This window comes from Chaetura pelagica, unplaced genomic scaffold (genome assembly GCF_000747805.2).
Source record: "Chaetura pelagica isolate M959 unplaced genomic scaffold, ChaPel_1.0 scaffold147, whole genome shotgun sequence".
NCBI classification, from domain to species: Eukaryota; Metazoa; Chordata; class Aves; order Apodiformes; family Apodidae; genus Chaetura; species Chaetura pelagica.
The window spans coordinates 5229649-5256630 of record NW_009954194.1 but is presented as its reverse complement, the minus strand read 5'-3'; the positions used below and the strand labels follow the sequence as shown (position 1 = coordinate 5256630).

Sequence of the window (26982 nt, the reverse complement as noted above, 5' to 3'; positions counted from 1 at the left end):
CTCAAAACATTTGTTTCACAGTATGTTCACTGCTCTGAAGACTGCAGTAACAGGCTCAGATCACTAAAAGCATGTTTCTCCTTTTTCCCTGGAAAAGGTCTACCAGCCTGTAGCAGTATGGGAGAAGAAAGAGATTGAAGTGATCTGAATCTGTCCTGTGACACACGCAAACTGACAGGTGTGGCTGGATACAGCTGAAAGAAAATGTAGTATGCGGAGCAATTATGAACTTGCTGTTTGTCTCGGGAAAAGAGAATTGTGTAATCAGTAAATCTAACTGAGTTTTATTGATCGAGCCAGCAATGTTGCCTCTTCAGAAACCTGATGAAAATGCGAACACAAAGTCCATCAACAGTTGCTCTGCTGTTTACTGGGAGAGCTGAAAGGGGTCACCTGATGTCCTGTACAGAATGCCCTCTGCCTTCTGGTCCGCTGCAGGTTCTTGCAGCTTGACTACTTTGAAAAGATTTCAAGAAAAAAAAGTCCTATACACGTCTACCTTCAATGCCTCATGTGAACAGCCAAGACCCAGCAGTTCATGCACTGACAATGAGGATATATGCCTAAGAAACTAAAGGTTGACAAAATAGTCTATTAATTGGAATGCAACGAGCACTCTGCAGGCTCTCCCTGATGCTGTCACACACGGGGTGCTGTCACACCTGCCTTAACTGACTCTACCTTTCTCCCTCTTTTTGCATGAAAAATTGCATTCCAACACCTCAGTCTCAGTTTTGCACAGGTTAAAACAAATCCATAGCACGCTTTGATGTTGCTGTATGAACAACCTAAAATGAAATGTAAAAACCAGTTTACCTAGACAGCCACATTCTAAACAAAATTAGGTGAAAGACATGAAAAAAACCCTTCAGTAAACAGCAAAGTCCATAATGTACAGAAACTGAAAAAAAAATGCAGAAGGATGGACTGCTCTGGAATGGGGTGAATATTCCATAGGAGAACTGTGGCTTTCTGTTTTACCAATGAACTTGGTACAGAGGTGCTTGCAAACCTTTTGCTTAAAGGCAAACCATAACGAATGGCATCTGCCACAAGAACTGATCAGTATTCACTGAATTGCAAACCACAGCTTCAGACACCCTTAAGTCCTACAAAAAAGATCACCAGCGCCTCTTGGGTTCAGCTGGTCTCCAAAGTCCCATTTAGACTTTCAATCAGGGGGGGTGTAAAGTGACAAGTCAGCCAAGCAACAAAAGAACGACTAACAGTACATACATAATGCAACAAAACCAAGTAAAACTTGGGTCATCTTGCTTACAACACAAAGCCTTTCCATCCCTGGAGAATCTGGGATGCTGTCAGCCTAACTAGACAGTGATTCTTGTCTCACTCAGTCTGGGGGAAGGCAACACCAGGAGCAATCTGTTGTCCCACCAGGGGAAGGGGAGAAAGGAAATACTACAATCTTGAGAAGTCTATTTCAGATATTTACAAAAGGGAAAGGTTATCAATGAAATGATAAATAAATGTTTAAACTGGGGTCTGTGGCCAACTGGAGGACTGATCCTGCACATTTTCGTACAGTGAGTCGTGAGAAATTGGTGACTTCAAGACTCAGAGGACCTATTTCAAGGTTTTATACTGCATGCTTCACATTCTCCTTTCTCATGACGTCGCTAACTCTATCCTATATAACAAGATTGTATACATAAAAGGCACAATTCATATTGCTCATCTTTTCCAAAAAAAAAGAGTCTTATGCAGTTTTGAATTTAAGTTAAACAACTGGACATGTAAAATAAAAACACAGCAAGTAAATCATAATCTCTGACGGAAGAACCATGAAAACAAATTCTTAACATGTGGCACTCAGTAACCACAGCAGCCCAGCAGACGTCAGGAGGTTGGTCTCCACTCCAGCCTCCTGCTCAAGCAGACCAGCCTGGGGACTGACAGACTAATGTGATTAGCAGAACAGCTACTTGGGATTGAAAATGCTTGTGAAAATTATCGGGTGAGAGGAAGGAAGAGACTCCTAGACACCTTGTGGAGAGGCCACAGCTGGGGCTGACACCCTTGACCATGGCCTCAACACCATGAATGTGCCTTGCAAACTGCACCCCTGCCCCACTGGCTGCAGGATTCCCCTTGGCTCCCAGCTCCCTGCCACACAGGGAGCAGTCGTCCTGTGCTGCGCCCTGACACTAAGAACTGAATAAATTTCTAAAACTTCCTTAAGCCAAGGCTCGCACCATTTCTATGGCGGAAATAAGAATTAAGTAGCATTCTGTCAAATTTAAGTATTAATACCTGGGTTAAAAAGATGACTTCAAAATGACAGTAAGTAATCAAACTGCTTCCCCAAACCTGCATACAAGGCAATTTCAATATAAGAAAAATTTCACAGTGGAAGAATTGCTTTGTAAAAATAATTCAAAAAATAAATTGTAAAATAAATTAGTAGTTCAAAGAAGATATAAACAATGCAAAGAACTTAAAGAAACTTGAGTCTGATTCATCAGCATTAGACAATGCATGCTGTGGTGCAGAACTACATTTGAACTTAATGATTCACATTGCTAATTTACCCGAAGGTAGCAACATAAACCTTCATTTTGCAGATACCAGATGAGTACAGAGCAGGTAGATGTGTCCAGGCTTTTGGGGCCAAGAAATCTAGTCTACTTATAAATGGCATTTATAAATTAGATAACCAAAAAAAGAAAACTGACAGTATATATCTTTTTAAGAAACACATTTCAGATATTGAACAAATACGATGATCACAGGAAAATAGCTACACTTCCATACCCTTCTACTGCAATAAAGTAAACGCAGATACCCCTACATAATATAGACTATTATTTGCCACTTCCACAAGAGATGGAGGTTTCCTTTCTCTACTCCCTGATTTTCAATTTAGCCATTCACAGCTGTGCAAAGCTAAACACACACCACCCATGGTGCTTCTTGTAACAGTAGCTCAAAGCCAGCCCATACAACTGGCACCATTTTAAACCCTTTCGTATTAGGTTTGCTTGAATTGAAACAACACTGAGCCACACAGTGAAGAAACAGCTTAAAATTCAAGCTCTTCTACAAGAACTCCCTCTATACAGTCAACCAGGAATGTAACCACACAAAAATGCTCTTTAAATTGCTCAAGAAAAAATAAAACTCCCACTTATTCCAGTCGTTTCTATTGTCATTCTACACATGCTACTATATTTGAAGATTTAACATTGTGCTGATTCACAAGCAATACAGGAAGCACGGAGGAAAACAAGAGCTCTGCCAGGTCTGCTCTGGTCTGATTTGGGCAGTTTTCTGGAGTGTACAGTTGCTTTCAGGAAAATTAATTGTCCATCACTGCTGAAACATTGCATCAGGAAAATCCACAGTGATTTTAGCCCTTGGATCTCAGCAGAGGTTACCCTAAAAGCTGCACTGAAGAAACAGAAAAGCACATCCGATTTAATAAGCCTAGCTACTGAGAAGGAAAAGCCTCCAGCAAAAGATATTTTTTTTTTGTGCCCTCTGACACATGCAGCCATCAGCAATTAAGGCTTTAAAAAAAAAAAAAAAAAGAGCTAAGGGAAAGCTTCAGATAATCTGTATTTTGCTGTAAAACAGTGACTTTTATTTGCCTGGAAAATAGCTGCTCTTATTTATAAATTAAGGTACAGAGAGGTTCCTATCCTGTTCCTCTGGTAAGGCCTAATCTTTGTGCATTCCATTTTATTCCCCAGTTCCCAAATGCAATTGTGCAAATGCTTAACTTTATGCACTGAACTGAAGCCAATGGCATCATCCATGCGCTTAATGCTCAACATGAACAGTTTAAACTTCTGCCAAAGCAGAACACAGAAACCAACCTGAAATTCAGTTCTCCATTCTTCAGTTTTGATGAAACTTCCAGTTGATGCTGGACACTGCAGGCTAAGGGGACTATTACAGTGTCCTTAATACCAAGTAGAACGGAGAAAGGAACCTGGGATTTGTAGGTCCTCTTCATTTCAGACCAAGTCTTTAACTTCTCAGACCTATTTCCTAACAGGTTAGTTTGTTATGCTATTTCAGTACCGACGCAGACACGTGAATGTATATCTTGCTTCAGACCTTTGCTTCAGCTGTTTAATTAAGCTCAATTTCAGTGGCATGAGAAGAAAAGTAACAAAAATTAATTGCACATTCCTTCAGCCAAATTATTTTTGCTATTACAGGACACTCTCAAAAAGCTGAAAACCTAATTAAGACAAGACATACATGGATGCCATAGAAGCAGTACATTTAATAACTAAATCCTCTAAAAAATTCCTATTAGTCCTATTTGACAGTTTAAATGTATGAAAATACATAGTACAATCTGTGCATGCTTGCTGTGTAAAGCTATCTGACACAAAAAAACAGCTTCCTGAGGCATCAAAACCCAATAATTTTCAGAAGAGCTGATGGGAAGAGACACTGCCTGGCACCTGTGGGACATGAGGCACATGATCCATGTGATCATCTCCCTGAGCCTCCAAGAGCGTCACATGCTTTCCATGTGCTTTTTCCAGGGCTTTCTAACTCAAACCTAGAGCAAGGATATGTCTTTTCTAAATAGTGAAGCCTGGTCTGAAAAGGCAATGGGTAAGGGGTGTTAAGCAGGACCCTTTCATTAGCAGTAGTTGTAAAACAGAATTCTTACACAATGCAATGATGTATCACAGCAACAGTGTATACAAGGAGGTTTGAAATATCCAAAGATAAAGCAAGTTTATGCAATTGATGAGCTTAATATTCCTAAGCAACCAAAGACTTTGAAAATTACATTTATAGCCATTCCAAAATATTGTTTTCAATACACAGGTCAAAAATTTTCAACCTTAGTAGTAACAAAAGATTACTGTATTTTCATACCAATATTTGCTCATAACTATCCACATACTAGCAGCTCTTCTGTTATTTTACTGCAAAATCAATTGTTTGCTGAAGAAAAACGAGTGCAAGGAAAACATCTGAATCTGTATATAAGAAAAGTACATGGAATTTCACTTTCATAGAAAAGTGTGGACAAATCAGGCTACTCCTTGTAAAGATTTACAAATCAGTTGGAAATTCACCACACTTAGAGGCTCAGGAATGCCTTTGTTTCAGCACAGAACTTTTTTAAACACACTACAGCTCTGCTAACAGCCACCAGCTCTCAAGTGGAAGCCCTTGGAGAGGTATTACCCTGAAAGCCATTTATCTTTTACTTCAATTTGCAAGCAAACACCAACACAGAGAGCCATTAGAGAACAAGTGCTCTCTGGATGCTGAAAATCAATGGAGGAAAATTAAAAATCAACAAAGCTCTCACATACAGCCTTCTAAATGAAATGGCCTGTGATCCAGTCAATCCTTGTTAAGAGGAGAGTAAAATAAATTCTTAATCAAGGATGAGCTCTAGTGACACTTCTTATCATATTTATATTGCACCTCATACATCCCTAGCTATATTCTGTGTCATAAGGACATAATCTGATAATAAAGATATTCACAGTGTATAGAACAATTAAGAAACTATTCTCAACACTCATGTTCTAGTGGCAGACAACAGGTGATGGTGTGTGAATAAATAGACACAGGCAAACATAGCAGAAGTTTTGTACAATATTTTGATAAATGTCACTTCAATTACATCCTGATTTACAACTTTTTTTTTTTTAGAGTATTAAGCTAGTTATCTGTCTCTTTAGGTCAGCTCACAAAGCAGCACTGGGAAGAACACACTGCTGGTGATGATCTTCCATGTTGATCACAGCCATGGAAAAGCCAAAAAAGAAAAAAAGTACAAATATTTTAAAGATTTGTCCCTGACATTTTACCTACTAATCACTGCCACCCATGAACAAGACAAGTCACTGATCCTGAGAACATGACCAAGTATCGGTACAAAGATGTCAACAGCATGTAATGTCACAGGCAACAACCATTCTGTTACTGTGACAACTGCAAAAAAAACCATGCACTGGCAGGAAGTGTGCTAACAAAACAGGAGAACATTCATCAAGGCAATTATTAGCCATCCAGCATGGATTGAAATAGTCAGTACTGATTGAATTAATTTTCTGATTGAGGAAAAAAGTCAGTGTTTCCACTCTTGGTGATATAATTCTTCCACTTGGCAAGAAGACAGAAAATGAAAGGATTTCATTTAATCCTTCTTAATTTCCATTCTGTGGGGAAAAAGGAATTCTGAGTTAAAAAATCATCAGAAATGAGATGATGCCCACATAAGGCATTTCCTCCCATTTGCCTACATCCTGTTCAGAGAATAGCACCAGTACTGCTAAATTAATGCAAAGAGTAGAGTAGGAAAGTAAGCAATTTTGATTGAGATTAGGCAAAAATGTAAACAGGGCGAGGTCTCTAACTTATCTACCATTTTATCTGGTGCTGTGTTTTATTCTAAGTGGCTGTGCAAGAGTAGTGCAAGGCACCATGGTAAAAACTGATTGGTTCACAATAGTACTAGGTGGATATATTCAAGTGATGAAGCTGTTAATTACTCAAGAAGACCAGAACAGTCTGAACCTTTAAAATCACATGGCTATGGATTTTTCCATTAATTAATGTGTCATAGTCCCAGCTGAGGCTCTTCCCGTGAATTATCCATGGTTAAGTTTTGTGGAACCAACCTCTGCTTCCAACCTCTGCTAGCCAAAACTGGGAAAAACATGGTTTCTTTTTTACTCTGCTTTCATAGAAGAATCATTGCTTTAGGCTCTGCTGTGAAATTCCTTTACCACACACCTTTTACTCAGCCAGCATAAAGGAATTAAACATCCAAACAAAGGATGTAATCTCTCCACACAGTCTGTTACTTCTTTGACTGGGCTGTTTTCAGCAGCAGCAAATGAAGTCCCTCATCCTTGCCTAGTGCTAGTAATGAAATTACTCAAACTTCTAGAAAACGTAGGGACTTTGAAAACCATTTCACACACCTTACATCTTTATCTTGCACAAGGATTGACTATTTTCCACACTGTTTTCAAGCTGCTAGGCATAAAAAGTATCTAATGATTACCACCATTTCTTCTTTAATAGTGTGAGGGTGCTAGAAATGTGGGCATCACTGATATCTTCTACCACAAAAAATGAAAAACTTGAAACTACCCAAAGGGTTGCACATAACAGGTTTCTTATAATTATGAGGACAGATGGCACAGCATATCTGAACACACACATGACAAATTTAGGACTACCTACATCTGCAGAATTTGAGTCCTTGGGACATTTCCTTGGCAGTCAAAGTGTTCTTCAAAATGATGAAAATGAAATGACAATTTGTTTTTTCCAGATTAAAGATAAGTTCGACAGGTCTCCCCTCTGGTGACTAACCTAGTAACTCTGAGGTAACAAACTTGGTAATTTTTAATAGGTAAGAGAATAAAACCTAAAATATAAACTGCATTTTAAATTTTTGCTTTATTTTCACTTCTACAGTTAAAATTTCAAGATGGTTGGATGAGCAAGACAGAATAGCTCAGAGATTTTTACTGTAAAGCTCAAGAAAACTTTTGAGAAATCACAGTGGATGTTCTCTGATTAAAAAAGGCAAAAGTAAAATGGCAGTTGCCAAAATCTTTAATATCGTGCTTGCTCTTCCCTAGCAAGGCTCATTTGATTGCAACTTGACTCATCAAATGGTATTTTAACACCTCTTGAGATGCACAAAGTTGATGTCTATGCTCCCCCGAAGACAATAACACATTTTTCAAGGCTCTGGGATGCCAGCCCCACTGCAGTGAAACATATGCTGTCCTGTTTCTTCAGATAACAAACAGCTTCTCTATTGTTTAGCAATTAAATCACACAAATAACTTCTTCTGTCTCCTGAGTCTTTTCAAATTGTCATCAACTGGATTGTGTTTATTGGGTAGTATACTAACACAGGGGTAGGTTATTCCAATCAAGGTGAAGTAACTAAGCAGGCTTGTATTAGTAGCAGCTGAGGCAATTGGTTGTGACTCCACTATTCCCAACAGTAAGCCGTATGGAAAGACTATAAGTACTGCATACCCACCACTACTTGTGATGAACAAATATTGACATTATGTTGTATTCTGAAATAGTGAATAAGGAACCTCATCCATGTGAGAGAACCACATTTACAAAGAGTTTTTTAGATTGAGTAAACATATTCAGGATCACAAAGTCATCTGGTGACATAGCTTTAGAATCCTGCAGTACTGACACTCGTTACCAGCTCAACCCCACAAGGTACCACTGCACCCCATATTGTCATTACTTGGCATGGAGAGCATTTAATCTGGATCATAGGTTCTTCAAAGGCACTAGTCTCATATAAAGAGGATCATGAGGGGATTAAGAACACCACAGCAACCATTACCACACTTTTTTCTTTGGTATTTGGAAGCCACTCATCACCATGGTACCCCCATGTGAACTGGGATGCCTATCCTGGAGTTATTGAAAGGAAAGAACTGAATTTACATTGAGATTTGAACAAGATAAAGCTAGCACATCTCTTTGTCCAAAGGAAAGAAACAATATATTATGAAAGCAGAGCACCATTTTGAGATTATTCTGGATCAAAAATTGCATTGGATATGCAACTCCCTCAGCTTCTAATGCTGCAGCCATGCACAGTGCCCACAGCACCAGCAATACAGGATGAGCTGAACTGGGCTGCTCCTGGGATGAAGGTACTGGGAAAAGCCCCCTCCAGGCTGATCTGCAATCCATAGGATGGGTGGAGAAAAAAAGAAGTGGAATGGAAATAAGCTGGAAAGGAAAACTGGAGGGAGAGCCAGTTAACATCAGGGAAACACTTTTTCAGGGCTTTTACACAAGCTAAGTGAGGAGCGACAAGCTGTTTCCAGCAGCCCACCACGCCCAGGAACTGACTGCTTTGCCTAGAGCCATAAGGAATAAAAGCAAACCAGGTCACAGTGATGCCAGGTCTCCGCAGGTTATGATTGTAGTTCTTCCTATGCTGAAAATCAATACTCAAAACACGTGAAAGCCCAGATGCAGTGCACAGTGAAGCACTGTGCACCGTTCAACAGCCCTAGATGAAAGGTCATCAAGCTGGAGTGCCCTTGATTACCATATAATATACTACAAGAGAGCTGGGCAAACCTAAATTGGAGGTTTCCTCCTGATTTTTGTGGTTCCTTAAGAAAACAAAATAAGCTGGAAACTCAAACCCTTCAGGGAAACAGCACAAAAACATCTCACTGTGCAGCAATCAACATATATTTACTGGATTTAAAAGTGGACCAAACATTTATGGTGCTTTCTTAAGTTACTCTTCAATTTTCTACAATCTACTGAAAATGGCTACAGCCTTGAGAAAAGCCTTTTTTTGTTTTATTGAAATTACTGGTACAAGCCTGTAGCCCATGCCACAGTATATGTCACTGACAGATTACAACTGCAGTGTTATCTGGGGATAATTTTATTAACCAAAGCTTATCAACTGACTTAGAGAAAAGGCAGAGAGGAGGACTTTTGGGTTCTGCCACCATATCACGTAGTGATTTTAAAATAAACTTATTTGCTAGCATGAACATTTATAGATTTAGTCTTTCTCTGTTTTTTACCTGGGTGACATTTAGTCTATGTTTGTGGATGTGGCTTAAAAGCAGTGGTGGGTAACACAGTACTGTTAAGGAACAGAGAAGTATCTGGCCTCAGCCATTAACAAGTTGCAGACGTTTCTCCAGTCAAAGAGAGGAGACAAGAGAGAGTGTAAAAAACCACCACAAACAAAACCCAGTGTGCTATCAAAATGTTCAAAAAGGATAATTAACTGGCAATTACCTAAATCATGGACCAGTGAATACAGGAAAAAAAGAAAAACAGCAATATCACCTACAGACTGTGAGCATCAGCCCAATGAATTTGCCTCTTAACATTTTAGTTTAAAAAAAAAAAAAAAGGGAAGAGGATAATCCCCTCATTAATGAATCAAAGAATATCATGGAGAGAAAAAAAAATAAAAAAATTTAAGCAGAATACATTATAGCTTTGAGATAAACTCAGAGTTTTAAGTATTACGTAAGTAAAAAATTCACTGTCTGCCACAGAAGAAAATATATATGATTATGGCACTTTACTGGCTGTTAAAATGCCAGGGTACTTTCAGATAAAAATAATTTTTGGCCAGAAAATGCTGAAGTGGCAAAAGCAATATGTCCCAGTGCATATTTTGACAAGTTTCCCAATTCAAATATTAATCTTAATTAGGAGTATTTACTATTTTTTAAGTAAACCTTGACATACTTTTAAAACACTACATTTAAGAGGTTCACAATTTAAACAAAGTATCTCATCTGCCTTTCCTTATCTTGGCTCCATGAACTCTATTCCAATTTTTTTACTTTCATCTATAAGTCAGGATATAGTATTTTTCAGATATTTTCAGAGTCTTGATAAACATGTCTGACCTCATTCTAACCCAGCTATGTTCTACATGGCAAGTGGTTTATGTTAGCTCAGTGTTAATAAAAAAAGTGAATTGTATGAATTGTGCAGAATCACAGGGCCAAGATTTCCAATGGGGTGTCTAACATTCAGGTCCTAGATGTAAATTCAGCTACATGTTTTGTTTCTGGCTATAACTTCTTAAAAACATAGTTCAAGTTGCTTCTAACATTTTAGAAAACTTTAAAACGTTTTTCATTACTATTATTTCTATGAAGCTATTAGGAAATTTGGCTCAGATGTCACATCTTTAGTCTTAGAAGAGGTATTGCTGAATATTTTATCAAATTATGCATATTAATATATTAAGTGTTTCAAAGTAGCAATAAAAAAAAAGTAAAACAACCCAACTACTTAGTCTTTGCCTGAAGTCAATTACGACCTTACCATTGAAAACACTTCCAAATTTCACTCCTTAATTCTGGAAATATTAACCATTCAGACATTTTTCAAAAATAAGCTCTTATATATTTGACTGCTAATAATATTTATCTTACAAAAAAGGGTAGTTTTGTGCTTCAAGCTGCCAGACTGGCTTAGATGTGTGGCATAATCTTAAATTTGTCTCATTTCTTTCCCAGGCAAGTAATTTCCATCTTTCTGTTCTTCACATCTGTAAAAGGGAAATCCTATAACCTCTTCTGAATTCCCAGAACTCTTAACAGGAGACACCAAATCATCTAACACACACAGAAAATTTTGAGAGCTCATGGCAGAGTACAACTCACAAGTGGTTTTAATAAGGACTTACAATATACCAAGCAATATTAGAATGGAATACCACTACCTCCTGAATGGCATTTTATTCCAGAAAGGACAGTTTTATATACATCGTCTGCTTAAGTCAAGTGAAAAATTATGGCTGGACTTCACAATAATTTACAGTGTAGAAGAGTTTCACAGGAGCCTCTGGGCTTCACAATCCCAAAGTCCAGCAGAAGCCCTGCATGCCTGAGCTCTGTGTAGTAAAGATGCAAAAAATGGAGGCCCAGACATCCTGCTTCTGTGTTACAGCACCTTGCAGAGCAGAAAAGCATTCCTTTAACCTTCAGGTGTATCAAGTGAGAGAATCATTGCCTTCACTGGTCTCCACAGAAAGAACAAAGTGTGAGAGACAATTATTCTAACGGACACACTGGAACCCTTAGCCAAACCCCCACTAAGGTATGCCTGCCTGCACTGCATCATAAACTGTAAAAGCACCTAAACAAAGAAAATCCTAAAAAGTGACACAATGTCTAAAAAAAATGTGAGTGCCCAGGTGGCATAACAGGTCATTAACTGCTTCCTCCTGGATTATAGGGAGCTGCTGTTGCTCTCCAGCCCTATCAATAGGTTGAACCCCAAGGATAATGGGTCCGACCACTGAAGACTGAGGCAAAGTACCTCAGCCTTTTCCTTATCCTTGACAGCAATTTTTCCTCCTGCATCCAATAAGGGTGGTGGACATTCGCCTTGGCTATGTTTTTGTTGTTAATGTAGCTGTAAAATCCTTTTTTGTTATCCCTGACAGCAGTGGTCAGGTTCTAGTTGTGCTTTTGCCTTTCTGATGTTCTCTCTGCATGACCTAGCTAGATGCCTGTACTCTTCTTGAGTTGCCTGCCCTTTTTTCCAAAGGTGGTAGCTTTCACTTTTTTCCTGAGCCTCTGCAGGATCTCCCTGTTCAGTCAGGCTGGTCACCTTCCCCAACAGTTCATTTTATGACACCGGGGGACAGCCTGCCCCTGAACCTGTAAGACTTTCTTCTTGAAGAACATCAAGCTTTCCTGCACTTCAGGACTTCAGTCCCTTCAGGACTGTCTTCCAAAGGATGCGCCCAAACAGTGCCCCGAACAGTCTGAAGTCTGGACCTCTGAAAGTCCATGGTAGCATTTCTACTGACCCCCCCTCGTTACTTCACCAAGATTTGAGAATTCTATCATTTTGTGGTCACTAAACCCAAGACAGCCTCTGACCACCACATCACGCACCACTCCTTCCTTGTTTGTAAACAGTAGCTCCAGCAAGGTATCTCCCCTGGCAGGCTCATTTACCAGCTGTGTGAGGAAGTTCTCTTCCACACACTCCAGGAACCTCTTAGGTTGTTTCTTCTCTGCTGTGTTGCATTTCCAGTAGGTGTCTGTTAAATTGAAGTCCCCCATGAGAACAAGGGCTGGTGACTTGGAGACATCTGTCAACCACTTGTAGAGCATCTCATCAGCCTCCTCATCCTGGTTGGGTGGTCTGTAACACAGGTATCTCCCCTGGCAGGCTCATTTACCAGCTGTGTGAGGAAGTTCTCTTCCACACACTCCAGGAACCTCTTAGGTTGTTTCTTCTCTGCTGTGTTGCATTTCCAGTAGGTGTCTGTTAAATTGAAGTCCCCCATGAGAACAAGGGCTGGTGACTTGGAGACATCTGTCAACCACTTGTAGAGCATCTCATCAGCCTCCTCATCCTGGTTGGGTGGTCTGTAACACACTCCCAACAGGATGTCTGCCTTGTTGGCCTTGCCCTTAATGCTCACCCATAAGCATTCTCATGATTACATTTATTATATTGTATATTATATTATATCATACATATATAATATATAACATACATTACATATATATATTATCTATAACATATAATATATAATAGAGATTTAGGTTAGAGATCAAGAGGAAATTCTTTAGTGTGAAGGTACTGGGACACTGGAACAGGCTGTCCAGAGAAGTTGTGGAAGCTCCATCCCTGGAAGTGTTCAAGGTCAGTTTGTATGGCTATCTGAGCAGCTTGATCTGCTGTGAGGTGTCCCTGCCCACGCAGAGGAGTTGGAACTTGATGATCTTTAAGGTCCCTTCCAACTCAAACCATTCTATAACTCTATTCTATGATAATACATAATATATATTCTGTTATATTACGTTATATTATATTAGCACTAAAATACAACAACTTCAGTGCATTAAATATCTTAAAATTACATGAGATGTTTGCTTATTCCCAGGGATCCCAGTCTGATTCCTGTAGTCATAGTTACACTGACAGCACAGCTTTTTATGCAACTAGCAGTTGTCCATTTTTGACACCAAGCTTTACAAGACAAACACTCCACAGTCCCTCAATGCTACCTGAGACACTTCCCTCACCAGACCTTTCCACCAGATCTCCTTGCATAGGCTTAGTGTCTTCTAGAAAAGAACAAGAGCATTTTAAAATAAAATCTGAATGGTTGAAATAAAAGTCATTTCAATGTGCAGACTGATATTATTGTTCAGAGAATAAGATTGTAAATCTGCATCTTGTAGATTCAGGAATTGCAGCAGAAAATAATCCTATTCCATTTGGGACAAGTAGCTTAATTTCCTGATTTATGTGAGAATAGAAGCACTACCATCATATTCAAATTATTACCTGTGTCTTGAACCAGCTATGTCTGATAAATGCTAAAAAATCGTGAAAAACATAGGAACATATTTATAACAATTATTTTCAGCATGCTGCAAATCTTAGCACTGTTCAGAACTGCAGGGATGTGACACAAATATACCTTATAAATATGCATTATTTTTGAAATGGGAACATAAAAATAGTTTTTATTTAGGGATGATGTGCTCTGCAGACTTCTGTACTATTGTCTTAAGTTTATAAATAAGGAAACTAAACCAGACTAATTCTGTACTTTTTGCAAAACCCTGTGAAATCATGTCATGTTGCAGTATTTTTGCACAAGGCAAATTATATTACAAGGTGGGAGGCAATGGGAAGTCAGGCTTTGGGGAGGCACAGGCTTGCTCAAGGTCATAGAAACTGAAGTCAGATCCCCTGGCTAACAGCTCCCTGATCAAATCATCCTCCCACCACTGTTGGAGAGATTCATTTTATGAATTCTAGTTAGGGATGTGTCAGCAGTTTTAATATTATCCAAATAAAATTGTGATTTTTTCAATAGAAACATAGACCATTAGCTACATTCTTCTAAATAATATTTTTCTTTTATAGTTGTAACTGTGAAAGAAAAAGGTTTAGCTTGGTCCAGAATCTATTTGTGAGGTATAGAAAGGAGTAATGCTCAGGAGTGGAAGAAAATAATGAATACCAGAAAGCACTGAAAAGAGATTAAGAGAGAGAAGGACAGAAAGAGGTGATGCAAAAAAACAATTAGAAAAAAAATGAAAGAAGACAGAAATACCAGTTAGATACAAAACACAAGTTTGTGAAGATCTGTCCTTAAAACCAAATAAAGAATTATGAAGAATTCCTCCATTCAATCGATAAGAATCTTCTGCTATGAAGGGATGACAGAAACCTAGTGTGCTGCTTCCACAGATGGAAAAAATCTGCCTCTAGCACCAGCTTGAAAGAGGTCTCTGCCAGGGAGGTGTCAGATGTGCCTTACTTAAACATAAAAGATTTCAGTTTCCAGGAGCAAGAATCTTTGTCTGCCTGACAGAAACACATGGTGTGAAATGAGGAAAATAAATAAATAAACTCTGGTTTATGTTTGCATTAATGTTTTATGACTATATTCAAATAAATGTGTACAGGCTGCATGAGAAGCATATGATTAAAATGTATTTGCAACATGGGTGCTGCCTTTTCAGTAGAACTTTGCTGGGGCTACTGGGAATCAGGATTCAGTTCAGGAGTATAAACAGGTAACCAGTTACATTCCTCCCTTTTAGTAAATGCCACAAAGATAGTGGAATAAACAAAAATCACTGGAATTCTTAACTTTTACAGTAGTTTAGGAGTCCTGTACAAAAATTTCTGCCATGACAGAAAGATTGCAGCAGCTGTCAGGTTTAAGCAGCAGTTTTACTCCTGACCGTGGGGGGGGCAGGAGCCACAGAGACTCTCAGTGGGGTGAACACGCTGGCCATGGCAGCTACTGAAGCCCTGCTCATTTCCGCTGTGCTTTTATGCCAACACCAGGGAAAAAAAAATAAAAAAAAATATAAAAAAAAAAATCTCTAATCCTGGGAGAGCCAGAAGAAGGTTGTGTGGTCAGCATGAGTGGAGGGAAGTCAAACAGCTGCAGTGAAGAAAAGCAGAATTTGACAACATCAGTAGATTGGAAAATAGCAGAGTGTGAAGCGTGGAAGGTGGGACTTGTGCTGCTGTTCCATCACTAGGGAAATGAGGAGGAAATGAACGGGTCTCCCGAAGATGCAGAAGATTCATCAGCAAGCGTGATGAATATGTTTCTAACACACTACACCATTATTTTTGGGCTGTCTGGTGAATATGCCTAATGTGCGTTTTCTTTGCTGACCTCCTGAATGGCATTACTCACCTCTCTTCAAATACTGTTTAGAAGTTCTCATATAACCTCCTTAACATTGTCCTCACGGTTAGTTGTTGCTGAAGTCAGACTGAGTTAAGATGAAAGCGTTTCCAATTTCCTCTCTCCAGTAACATGGGAACCTTGATACAAGCCTCTAAGTATGTTGTGATGCTCAATAAATAATTAGACCAAAGTAATCTCAACAGACAGGATAATTGCAAAAGATATAAATAATCTTAATTAATCACAGAAAAACTCATCTTGTGCATGCCAGTTTTAGCAGAAACATGACTCTGTTCTATAGACTTAACTGTATCCATTTCATCCTAGCACACCAGGCAAGCAATTAAATACTTAGTAAGTACTGTAAGATGCTTGTTACTAATCCTTTACCATTTTGTCTTTACAATTAGTTATTCTCCCTTTTCTCCTCTCTCCTTTTGCAAAGGCTCAGCACCACTAGTATAACCACATCTTCCTTTCTTGTTTTACCAGTCAGAGATTTAATGCAACTGGGAACTGGTAACTCTCTATTCACTCTTCATACTGCCACTTTCTCCTTTGGACACTACTCCATATATTATAATTTTTCTCCTTGTTATATTTAGCTCTGCAAGTCCACACTGCATCAGAAAATCTTCCAGGATTATATTCTCATGGGAACATACAGCCTTAAAAAAAGATGTGTGTGGTCCTCATAGCTATTGATTAGAAGGCAGTGGTAGGTCTAGGTAGGACAAAAGAAAGTCTCTGCCATGCTGGAGAAAAGCCTAGGTCTCGCTAAAGTCTAGGGACCTACTGCAGATGATTTTAGTTGATTAGCTGATTTTGTCCTTCCCCCTAGTTGTTATCTCAAGCAGAGGAGGAATTAGGAAGTACTTCCAGGTCAATGAGCCCATGGGCAGACTGGACAAGGAAAACACACAACTTAGTTCGTGTCCTGCGCAACAAATCTGCCACCACCTCCTCTGGTGTACAGCTCAGATTTAGATTTGAGCTTAAGTATAGAAATCTACATTTTAAAATAAAGAGATTTGAAATGGCAGCCAAGTCTAAATTTTGCAAAATTGCCCTTATTTTCAGATACACCAATTCAAAACCCCAAATCTTAAAACCTCTCTGGTGTGGAACATTATGCTCTCCTGTTTACAGCTCCTCTCTGACCAGCCACCCACCCAGCAGCACACATCACTGCAGGTGCTGAGGGTAGCTTCACACCTGCTTTCTACTTTATGCTCTTGATGGACTATTCCTATTTCACCAAGCAATGACCCCTTCTTATCATAATAAGAAATAAAACCTTGTTGAAAATATGATGCTTGGATTCCTTCTCTTCCCAGAATTACCAGAAGGGAAATGGATGTTTCTCAAGTGCAGAATCATATGCACAATGGCCTCTTAACACTTGCTCACAGGTCTTTTCCATTTTCACATAAATCTTTTTTATGTTGTACTCCTACCAACTAGTCTTTTTATTTTTGGCTTCAATACAGTAAACTTAATTCAATATTACAGCTTTTTGGTAGTTGTTGGTCTGCTTTTATGATTAATGAGTTTTATACAGGAAAATCATAAAAAGAGAACAAAAGAATCTATAATAAGCATGCAGTAAAGACAGGACTATTTTTCCCTAGAATAATTGTATGCCTGAGCACAAAAGAATGTGAAAGTTTCATGTTAGGCTACAAAATCAGGGTGGAAGGTCAAGCTTAAAAACTTCAATTGAGATTTCTACACCATGCATGAAATAAATTATAGGATAGAATAATAACACAGAATGTCTGTTTAGGTGTGCACCCATTTAGCCCACATACTCTCTACTTTGATGAGTAATTATCCTACATACGAAGGTAAACCTACACACTAGTCATGGCAGTCTACTACTCACTTGTATTGTTAGACAGGTTTGTTGGTTTGGGGTTTTTTGTGAGTTGCTTTTTTTCTTTTTTTAAATGAGGTGCAACCTTTGACCACAGCCTACTCGGGGTGATAGACTATAAAACATTTATAGGTCAAAGGAAGCAGAACTGAAACATAAAACGTTTAGAGGCAACTTCAGACTGCATGATGTAGTGTGTTGGTTGACAGGCAGAACAGTATTCTAAGACAACAATGCATGTAATCAACAAGAGCTAGAGAGTCCTTTCTAGCTCCATATGTAGAAGACCAGGATGATGAAATGCACAGAAAGCATCTGCAAAATTTTTATAGACCAAACCAAATCCTTCTTTCTCACACTAGAGAGAAATAGCATTCCTAGTCTACTGTTTAAGACAGTAGGTATACTTAAATATAACAGAAACACTGCTACTACCTTAGAGTTTTTGAAGGTGTTATGAGTCAGAATATGAAAATCATGTGAAATACATTTTTGAAGTAGCCCTGTTTACACACAAATTGTGAAAAAGGCCTGGTTTCCCAAACATAGCACAAAGCAGACAGGAGAAGCTGTACTTCCTAGCCTCTATTTAGGAAGTTAATAGTTCCAATACTTTGCTAATAGTCAGCTTCCTAGCAATTGATCTCCATGTATGGCTTGATTTCAGTGGTGCTGCAGGAACCTCTAACTCCTAGCTGACAGCTCAAGGAAAGCTCTCACTGTTTTAACCTGTTAAAGTTCCACTTGCATTTAATAGCTTCCTAGATTGACCATCAACTAGGCAAATGCTCATCAACTGTGTGTGAATAAAATCTGGGATTTCTGTACAGGACTGCCTCTCACAGCAATCCACTTATTGGCAAACTATGAGTGGAAAAAAAAATTAATTACTGAGTATACTTCTGGAAGCATCCAGAAAATCTGACATTAACTGAACAGTGCTGGACAGAAGTCTTAAGCAAAATGATGCAGTCAGGGTACAAGAGCGTTTTGCTGGTGCATCACTACAATAAAACTGATTGGTGAAACTGCTTATAAGGAAAAACACATCATGTTAGGGAGAGGATGCACCACAATGTATAGAATCATATTCTGCAATATCACTGTGAAACCTTCCTGAAGTAACTACTCAGGCTATTGAAAGGAATATTTCATAGTTGACAACTTCTACTAATAAAAGTGTAAGATAATTCTGCTTTGTATGTTTTTAGGTGCTCTGGAATGTTCTCTAAGTACTTGAGTAGAATTGCTCCTTGCAAGCAAATATGGTCATACTGTGTTTTGACAACTTCCACTACAAATTATTTTGCTCTGAAAGACAAATGTCAAAATGCTGTAGGACTGCATTTACCTGGGAGTACTTACAAATATAATTTAACTCAGTTGCACCTTGGTAAATGCTTCTGTAGCTGTGGCAAATACCTTTTCATGATCATGTGTAATTTATACTATTTTAAAGTATCAGATGTTGAAATATTGCACAGGAGATGTCTATCTCCTTATTACTATCCTAAGTGTTCTGCATGGTTTGCCAAGCAAGAATGTACATTTGTCATTTTGCCTTTTAGTTTGGAAAAACATGCAGCTACTGGTTATTGTGACAGCTGGGAAATCTAAGTGTTCAACCCACTTAACTAGTAAGTCAGTGTATGTACAATCAACATTTACTTTCTCTTAATAAAAAAAGCCTGGAAATACACTGATCAGCTGCCTCTTTTCCAGATGCACATAAACAGAAGGATTGATGCATTAGTTGCATTAGCACCAATGAAAATCAAAACATGCACTGAATATGAGAAAAAAATTAGTGTGTTCATTCAACTCCTCCTCAGCAACATCATACAAACAGAATAAAAGCAAATATGTAATTGCTACATCCAAGAACATACATGCTCTATAAAAGCATTAAATATTTTGTTGACAATTTAGCTTAGTGAAGCTGAATTTTGCTTTTGTCTTCTGTAGAAAGAATTTACTTTGTTCAGCCAACTCCAGATTGACACTGTGGAAAGCATAATCCCATATTCCATTAATCATGGGCATCACTTCTAAATCACAATTACAACACTGCTTTGGAAAACAGAGCATATAGATCAAGTTCTTTTCCCCACACTGTACATTATGGGACGCCTGCACTCTTTGATGCTATCAACTAATTAGAGTAATTACTGAAAAGGAGATAATTACATAAATTCTGTTGTTTAAAGTGCAGGAACATCCTTTACCTATGCCCAGCACTTCAAGACCTGCCTAAAGTGAGGTTATTTTATGTCCTAGATCAATGAGAAAGTGCCTGAAATTGAGAAGTTAGCATCAGAAAGTTTACTTGGGAGAACTCACCTTTATTACCCTACAGCTTTCCAAAATGATGTCAGAGTAAGTTTTCAGTGTCTTTGGTTGCAGGTTTATCCTGTGCTGAAAGTAGTAAAAAAAGCAAAACTAATGCATCCTCACAATGCCTGAAAGTAATTACAGTCTTATCTCATCTATTACTCTATTGTTTCACAATATTAAGGTTGATTACATGATTTGTAAGTAGGTGCAAATGTCTTCTGCTTGTGCTGCTGGCTAACTGCAATTCAGCTCTGAATCACAATAAAGACAGTTCTCCTTCTTGTGGGCCATCGACTTAAGAGCCTTAAGAGCCTTAAGAGCCGTGAGGAGAGGGGTTGTCAGTGAAGAGTGGGGCAGAAAAGTTGTTGACAATCTCAGCCTTCTCCTCATCTGTTGTTACTAGTTCACCTATGTTACTCATCAGAGGGGCAATGCTTTCTGTAACCTTCCTTTTCTGGTATATGTTCCTGTAGAAGCCCTTCTTGTTTTTCTTTACATCCCTTGCCAAGTTCAGCTCCAGCTGTGCCTTGGACTTCCTGACCTTGTCCCTACACAACCAGGCAACATCCCTGTACTCTTCCCAGGATACCTGACCCTGCTTCCACTGCCTGTGCAGTTGCATCTTGCCTTTCAGTTTGACCAGCAGGTCTCAACTCAGCCATGCTGGTCTCTTGTGTTCCTTGCCCAGTTTCCTACACCTGGGGATTGAGATCTCTTGCACTTTATGGAAAGCATCCTTAAAGATCTGCCAGCACTACTCTGCTCCTTTGTCCCTGAGGGCCATTTCCCAGGTTTCAATAACTCCTTGAAGAGCAGTACCTTTGCTTTCCTACAATTGAGAGTCCTGACTATGCTTCTCATCTGCCTCGTACCCATTAGGACAATGAGCTACACGTGTGCATGATCACTGCAGCCCAGGCTGCCTTCAATTTTGACATCCCTGATGAGTTCACTTGCATTTGTGACTATAAGGTCCAATAACACATCCCCTCGAGTAGGACTGTCAATTTCATCTTTTAAGAAGTTATGTTCAAGGCACTCCAGGAGTCTCCTGGATTGCCTACATCTTGCCATGCCACTTTTTCAACAGAAGTCAGGGTGACTGAAATCCCCCAGCAGGATGAGAGCCTGTGATCACGATGTGTCCTTGAGCTGGAGTAAGAAGGCTTCATCCATAGGGTCCACTTGATTGGGCAGCCTGTAGTAGACTCCAAGTACAAGTTTCCCTTTGTTGCCCAATCCCTAATTCCTACCCATATGCTTTCGACCTGCTCATGGCTATTCTTTAGGGACAAACTATCCACTTCTCTACATAGAGGGCAACAGCTCCACCCCTTCTTTCTCTCTTGTCCCTTCGGAACAGTGTGCAGCTATCGATAGCCATACTCCAGTCATAGGATTCATTCCACCCAAGTTTCTGTAATTGCCACTATGTTGTAGCTTTCCTGTAGCACAGCAGCTTCCAAGTCCTGTTTGTTGCCCATGCTGTGTGCATTGGTTTAGAGGCAATTCAGCTGGGCTGCTGGCCATGTCATCTTCTTAGATCACTCCTTTATTCCCCCAAGGCATTTCATGGATGGTACCCTGCTGTCTCCTATCACCTCAGGAGTCTCATCTCTGTAAGACTTTGCCAGTGTCCACAGCATGCTTCAGAACAACAGGCTGAAGGCCCCTGCTATCACCCCATCCTTCCAACCCTGGTGTTGGTTCCTTGCCACAAACAATCTTGATATGATTACTGCTCTCCATCTTCACATCCAGTTTAAAGCCCTGTCAATCAGCCCTGCAATCTCTTGGGCAAAGACCCTCTTCCCCCTTTGAGAAAGGTGTCTCCCATTTGATGTCAGCATTCCTAGTGCCATGTAGGCCACTAAGTCCCGTGGTAACCACAGCAACGTAATTTCTGCATCCGAGTTCTGCTGCATTCAGTCAGAAAAAGACCTTGCCTGAGTGAACCCACCTCAATCATCAGAAGACTGCAGAAGTGACCTTGGTGCAACTCCTTCCAGATTCATCTCTTAGACATGTGAACAGAACTCACTGCAGCTTGTTCATAGCAGGGTAAGAGAGAAAAGGAATGTGCCGCTTATCTTCATGGATTTAGTAGGGATTATAAATCCCTTCCACCAGTTAGTTCAAAGTCTCCAGCATTTCTGTAGTTTACCTTCTAATTTTGTTCTTTTTTTTTTTTTTAATACAATCTCTTTTCCATGGAGCACCATGTGAAAAAGATGCTGTTTCACCCTCTGCTCTTCTTCATGAACTGTATTATAATTCTGTGGAATTTTAACTTCTTAAACAATGAGGTAGGGAAGATAAAACATATAAACTTTTTTTTTTTCCTCCTTTCAATCCATCTTAAGAAAACACAAACTACAGCAATCCATAGGGACTGAAAATTTCCAGTACACTCTCACACTTGCTCTATAAAGCTCACTTATAAGACCATTGGTCTGAATGGTGTAATTTCAACTCACAGAGTGGAGGAGTTACCATAAAATTCAGTCACTGAAAGAACCCTCTAACATTTGGAACCCTCTAACACTTCTCTTTAAGTTTTAGAAGGCAGGCATTCTTTATTGTAGTGCTGGAGGTGCTAGAGATAGCTCTCAAAGTCATGCATGCCATAGATGACAACAGGCAAGACTTACACTAACCTACTAGACACATATGCATCAGACTTCCTGGAACTCATTGTAATATTTGTATTCACCTTATCTATGCACTTTAAGCCTCCCAGGTGGGAGTCTTCAGTGGTCTTGGGAGGGGGGTGGGTAGGGGGAGAGGTTTGTGGTGGGGGATGGTTCTGAGGTGTACTTTGATCTAGCTGTTCTCAGCCAATTTTCAATTGCAAGGCCCCTAGTTCCTTGAATTTATCTATTTACTTGCAAAAGGTCTGGAGGCTGCTCAGGTAAATGCCAATCAACATGAGCATAAAAGGGAATAAAAGGGATAATGGAATGTTGCCTCTTGTTTAAGGTATCAGTAAGTGTCCAGGAGCTGGTATACTGGCAGAGATAAACTAACTAAACAATGTCAGTTCAAGAACTAGACTGAAGCCCTCTAGCAAATATTTTATCTAATTGCATTTGAAAACAAAAGCAGTCTTCCATCTCTTTGTATACCTTTGTAGGTAGCTGCAGTGAGACTGTTCTGACGCACGAGAATCAGAGTCATTTATAGGAAACTCAACAAGAACATTAAGTTTTATTCTCACAAGTACGAAGAGCTATGATTTTAATGGGATGAACTGTATCCACTGCAGAGAGAGAGGGCTTCCCTAGACACCTAAATTCCACAGAGGAGGAACCATGTGAGGTGAATGCTCTGGTGATACTGTGGTCGAAGCAATAAGCATTACATTTGCAGTATCAGTTCTTCCACAAGTGAGGTCTACAATAGTTAAATAGAATGAAAGCACAGCATAATACTTAATATGAAAATGATTTTTAAAAATCCCTATCAATGTCTTTTATCTCTGCTTTCATGCATATTACCAGTCTCTGAATGCTAAGTGGTAGCACTGGACTACTTAGACTTTTAAAATGCATGCTTTAAATTCCAGTTTAAGTTCCACTATACACAGTAAGCACTCCAGCACAGTTTCCATTTTCTGCACATTTCAAAATATGTGAACTGGTTGATGAAAACCCCTGCAGTAATGTGATGTCTAGTAGCATCAGGGACAAGTGCAGCACTAAGACTTTTGCTCAGCTCAGAAAAGGGATTCTCTGCTCTAAACATTCTATCCCACCTTACTGCAATTGGGCTGAAATGGATGGATAGGAAGACATTTTCTTCCAGCTTTCTAAATAACGTCTGTGAAATCAGATGGGAGTCTCAGTTATTGTCATAATCAAATGTCCAACACCAGGAAAGTTGCCATTACTATTTGAGAGTTATTATGACATGCAGGCTTTCTCCTTGCCTGCCACTTGGGACTGCAACTCCTCCAAGACCTGATGCTAGAGAATTTAACTCCAATGCTTTCACCTTTTTTGTATCATGTGAGTGTGTGTTTGTATATCGGCATATATAAATATTTCTCTCTCTGGCATCACTGACAGACCCTATAAATCCTTTCTGCTCTGCTGTTTTTGTTGTTTGTGTACTACTGAACATCTTTGTAGAAGCCAAATTCAAGATAATTATATTGTATATAATGATGACCCAAATGGGCTTTCTCTAACAAATTGATTCCAATGTTATATTAGTTTACTAAGCACATTCTGAAACCCTAAGAACTTCAACTAGTCTTGAGCAGAATATAGAATTTTCTAAGGTTTTTGTGAATGTTGGTGTGTCCTTCAGGCTTGAAATCCAGTAGTGATCTGAATTTTACCACTGTTTATTTTGCCAGACAATTGGCATGACCACATTGTCAGTGACACCTTCCACTCCACGTTTGTCCAGGCTTTTATGTTGTAGCTGAGTGAGCTGGGAAAAATCCTTCACAGAGCTCTCATCCAACTCACACTTTTGGTCTTTATTTCAGAAACTGAGATGGGTTAAGATTTTATTATTATTATTTTGGACTTGAAATCACAAGTAGATCTTATCTTTGAGACATGCAATCTGCTGAAACGTTATGCTTGGTGGTAGTTCCACTTCAAGAAACAAAAAAATCATTTCTGAATTTGCAGGAGATTAAAAATATATTACCAAGCTCAGGCACAAAAGCTCCAGTGACAATTGCAAGAGAAATAAAATATGTACCTAATCATCTAGCAGCCTTGCCGAGTTCCAGTGATTTTTGATTAAGCAAGAACAGACAGATAAACACAACTAACACTGTCCTTCCAATCAGTGGCCTCTGCATGAAATCAATGCTTCTGCATTAAACTAAAGTTAAAAGGCCCTTATGAAGAGGAAATTCTTATTTCATGAAAGACCTACTGTGCCTGTGTTATTCACAATGAATTTCACAATTCTTGCTGTTTAAATCATGGGCATTTTACAGACATAGAAGAGTTGCTAAAGTTGTGGGGTTTTTTTTCTTATAATCACTCTTCCTGTTGCTTCTAATATAACATCCATTGTAAATACACTCAATGGGGTGATTTCATCCTTACTTATAAAGTCCACTTAATCTTCCTGGGCTCCATGAAAAGCTTTTTGGTTTGGTAATGATACAGGAACATTTTTTTAAGAAGGAATTCTGAGAAGAGGGATTTTTAAAATTTTTTTAATAAAGCTTTCCACAGGATAAAAATCATTCTGAATTACAGTATGTCCAGTCCACAGTCCCTATGCTTTATACTACGGAATGTGCAAAGCACTTTTAAATGGTGCATAAAGGATGAAGAGGATGAATGTTACTCCCAGAATTTATGTGGATGCGTGAAAACCTACAGGAGTTCTTTTTCCCTTACCATGGAAAACTCTATGGAAGCTCAACTACCAGGAGCCAATGGTCTCAGAATTTTTCAGAGTCCATCAATGCATTTTTTTCCCTTTCTACTTTATTTAGGAAGAATACATATTCCACTTCCATAAATCACAAATGCACCTAAGTTGACCTGCAACTGTGAAAACTACTTCCCTGCATTTTGAAAACCTGTAGAACAAACTTCACATAGTTGCAGAGACTCAGTTGTACTAAAAAAGTCTTTTTTTTTTTTTTTTTTTTTTTTTGCCACATACCTTCTTTTTGTTGGTGGGACAAATGTAGAAATTGTCAATAACAGTGGCAATCCCAGGCTGCAGATTCAACTTTGTGTATAACGTCCCAAAATCTGAGGACCTGAAAGAAATCAAATATCTGTAAGTGTTCTCTTCCAAAGCCTTCAGCATTGAAACTGTGCAAAGAACAACAACTTTGTAGCATTAACTATCTATTTTCAATGCTTATCTGCCATCCTTTTGTTCTTTTCAGTGCTCATTAGCTACTAAAAGAAATTTTCCACTATTAAGAATATTATTCTAGGTTTGAAAATACAGGGCTTGTTCTGTCTGTAGTTTGCAGTTCTGTGCAATACTAGTTTTCATCCTGACATGGCACTGTGCAGTGGCAGAAGCCCAACACAAATACCTTTCCATCACCACCCACAAGGTGGGAAAAAAGAGCTAAGCAGAGCAAAGGCTCATCAGCAAGTACTAGCAGCACCTCCTCAGCTATGCAGAAAAAGGAGGGCTGACTTCCGAGCCTGGTGTTTTATGACAGAAAAATTCGATCTGAGATCTGGAAGACTCGCAATGGACCCCCTACCAGAATTTGTACTTGATACAGGGATCCATTGACTCCTCCAGCTGTTTTTCAGAGGATTAGTAAATTTCAAATGAATAAAAACAAAGTCTAGTTTGGTTTTGACCATAAAATGTCCACCTTGACAGGTGGCCCACAGCCTGAGGTGTCTTCAAAGTCACACGAGTACAAAATCAAACACAGCTACTTTGCTTTCACACATCCAGCTTTCCACGCAATACAAGAAATTTCAGCTGTAGTGGTGGAGCAGCTTTGTGTCTTTGGCACCACTGAGCGTACTGGGCACAGAATTATATGCCTGGATCAGGTCCTAAGCAACACAAAGTACAGAAGGATTCAGATTCCCTTGCTTTCCTTCCCTCTCTCTGAGTTAAAAAATGCCTGGACATAAGCCTATGACACACAGACTACACTCACAGCCAAAAGTTGGGAGTTTATCTATTTTATAGTGACATCTGAATGGATTTGGTCTGAATGGATTTGATATTTACCCTCACAGTGTTACTTCACCTGCATATATACAGCAACACATTACAAAAGTTAACAATCATAGCAATTCAGTTTTGACAAATAATTATGTAGAAATCAGATACATAAACTTGCACTGCACTGGATATTCAGCCTTAAGCTAATTAAAATTCTAAGGGGAATAGGATGGACAGTGCTAAACCTAATTTGCAGGATGTGTTTGACAGAAAAAAAATTAAAGCAAAGACTAAACTACAGACTGCAGCCAGGTGTACTGAAATCATGCAGAACAAGTATGTATGATGGAAAAAGAACCTAGTCTATTCCCTTTAAGGAAAGAATATCAGGACAGTGGCGTGTCCAGTAATAATATCCTGAAATAATTCTCTGAACCTTAAAGATGTT

General features: G+C 39.0%; 1 protein-coding gene across 1 annotated transcript in view; it reads right to left on the bottom strand.

Annotated features, from left to right (window-relative positions):
• The window catches only part of SORCS2 (sortilin-related VPS10 domain containing receptor 2), a 505634-nt gene that overhangs the window by 205374 nt on the left and 273278 nt on the right, over positions 1 to 26982 (bottom strand). The window contains exon 3 of the mRNA XM_010003145.1: positions 25548 to 25647. Within this exon, the coding sequence (XP_010001447.1) occupies positions 25548 to 25647 (100 nt within the window). The remainder of the gene's footprint in view (positions 1 to 25547; positions 25648 to 26982) is intronic.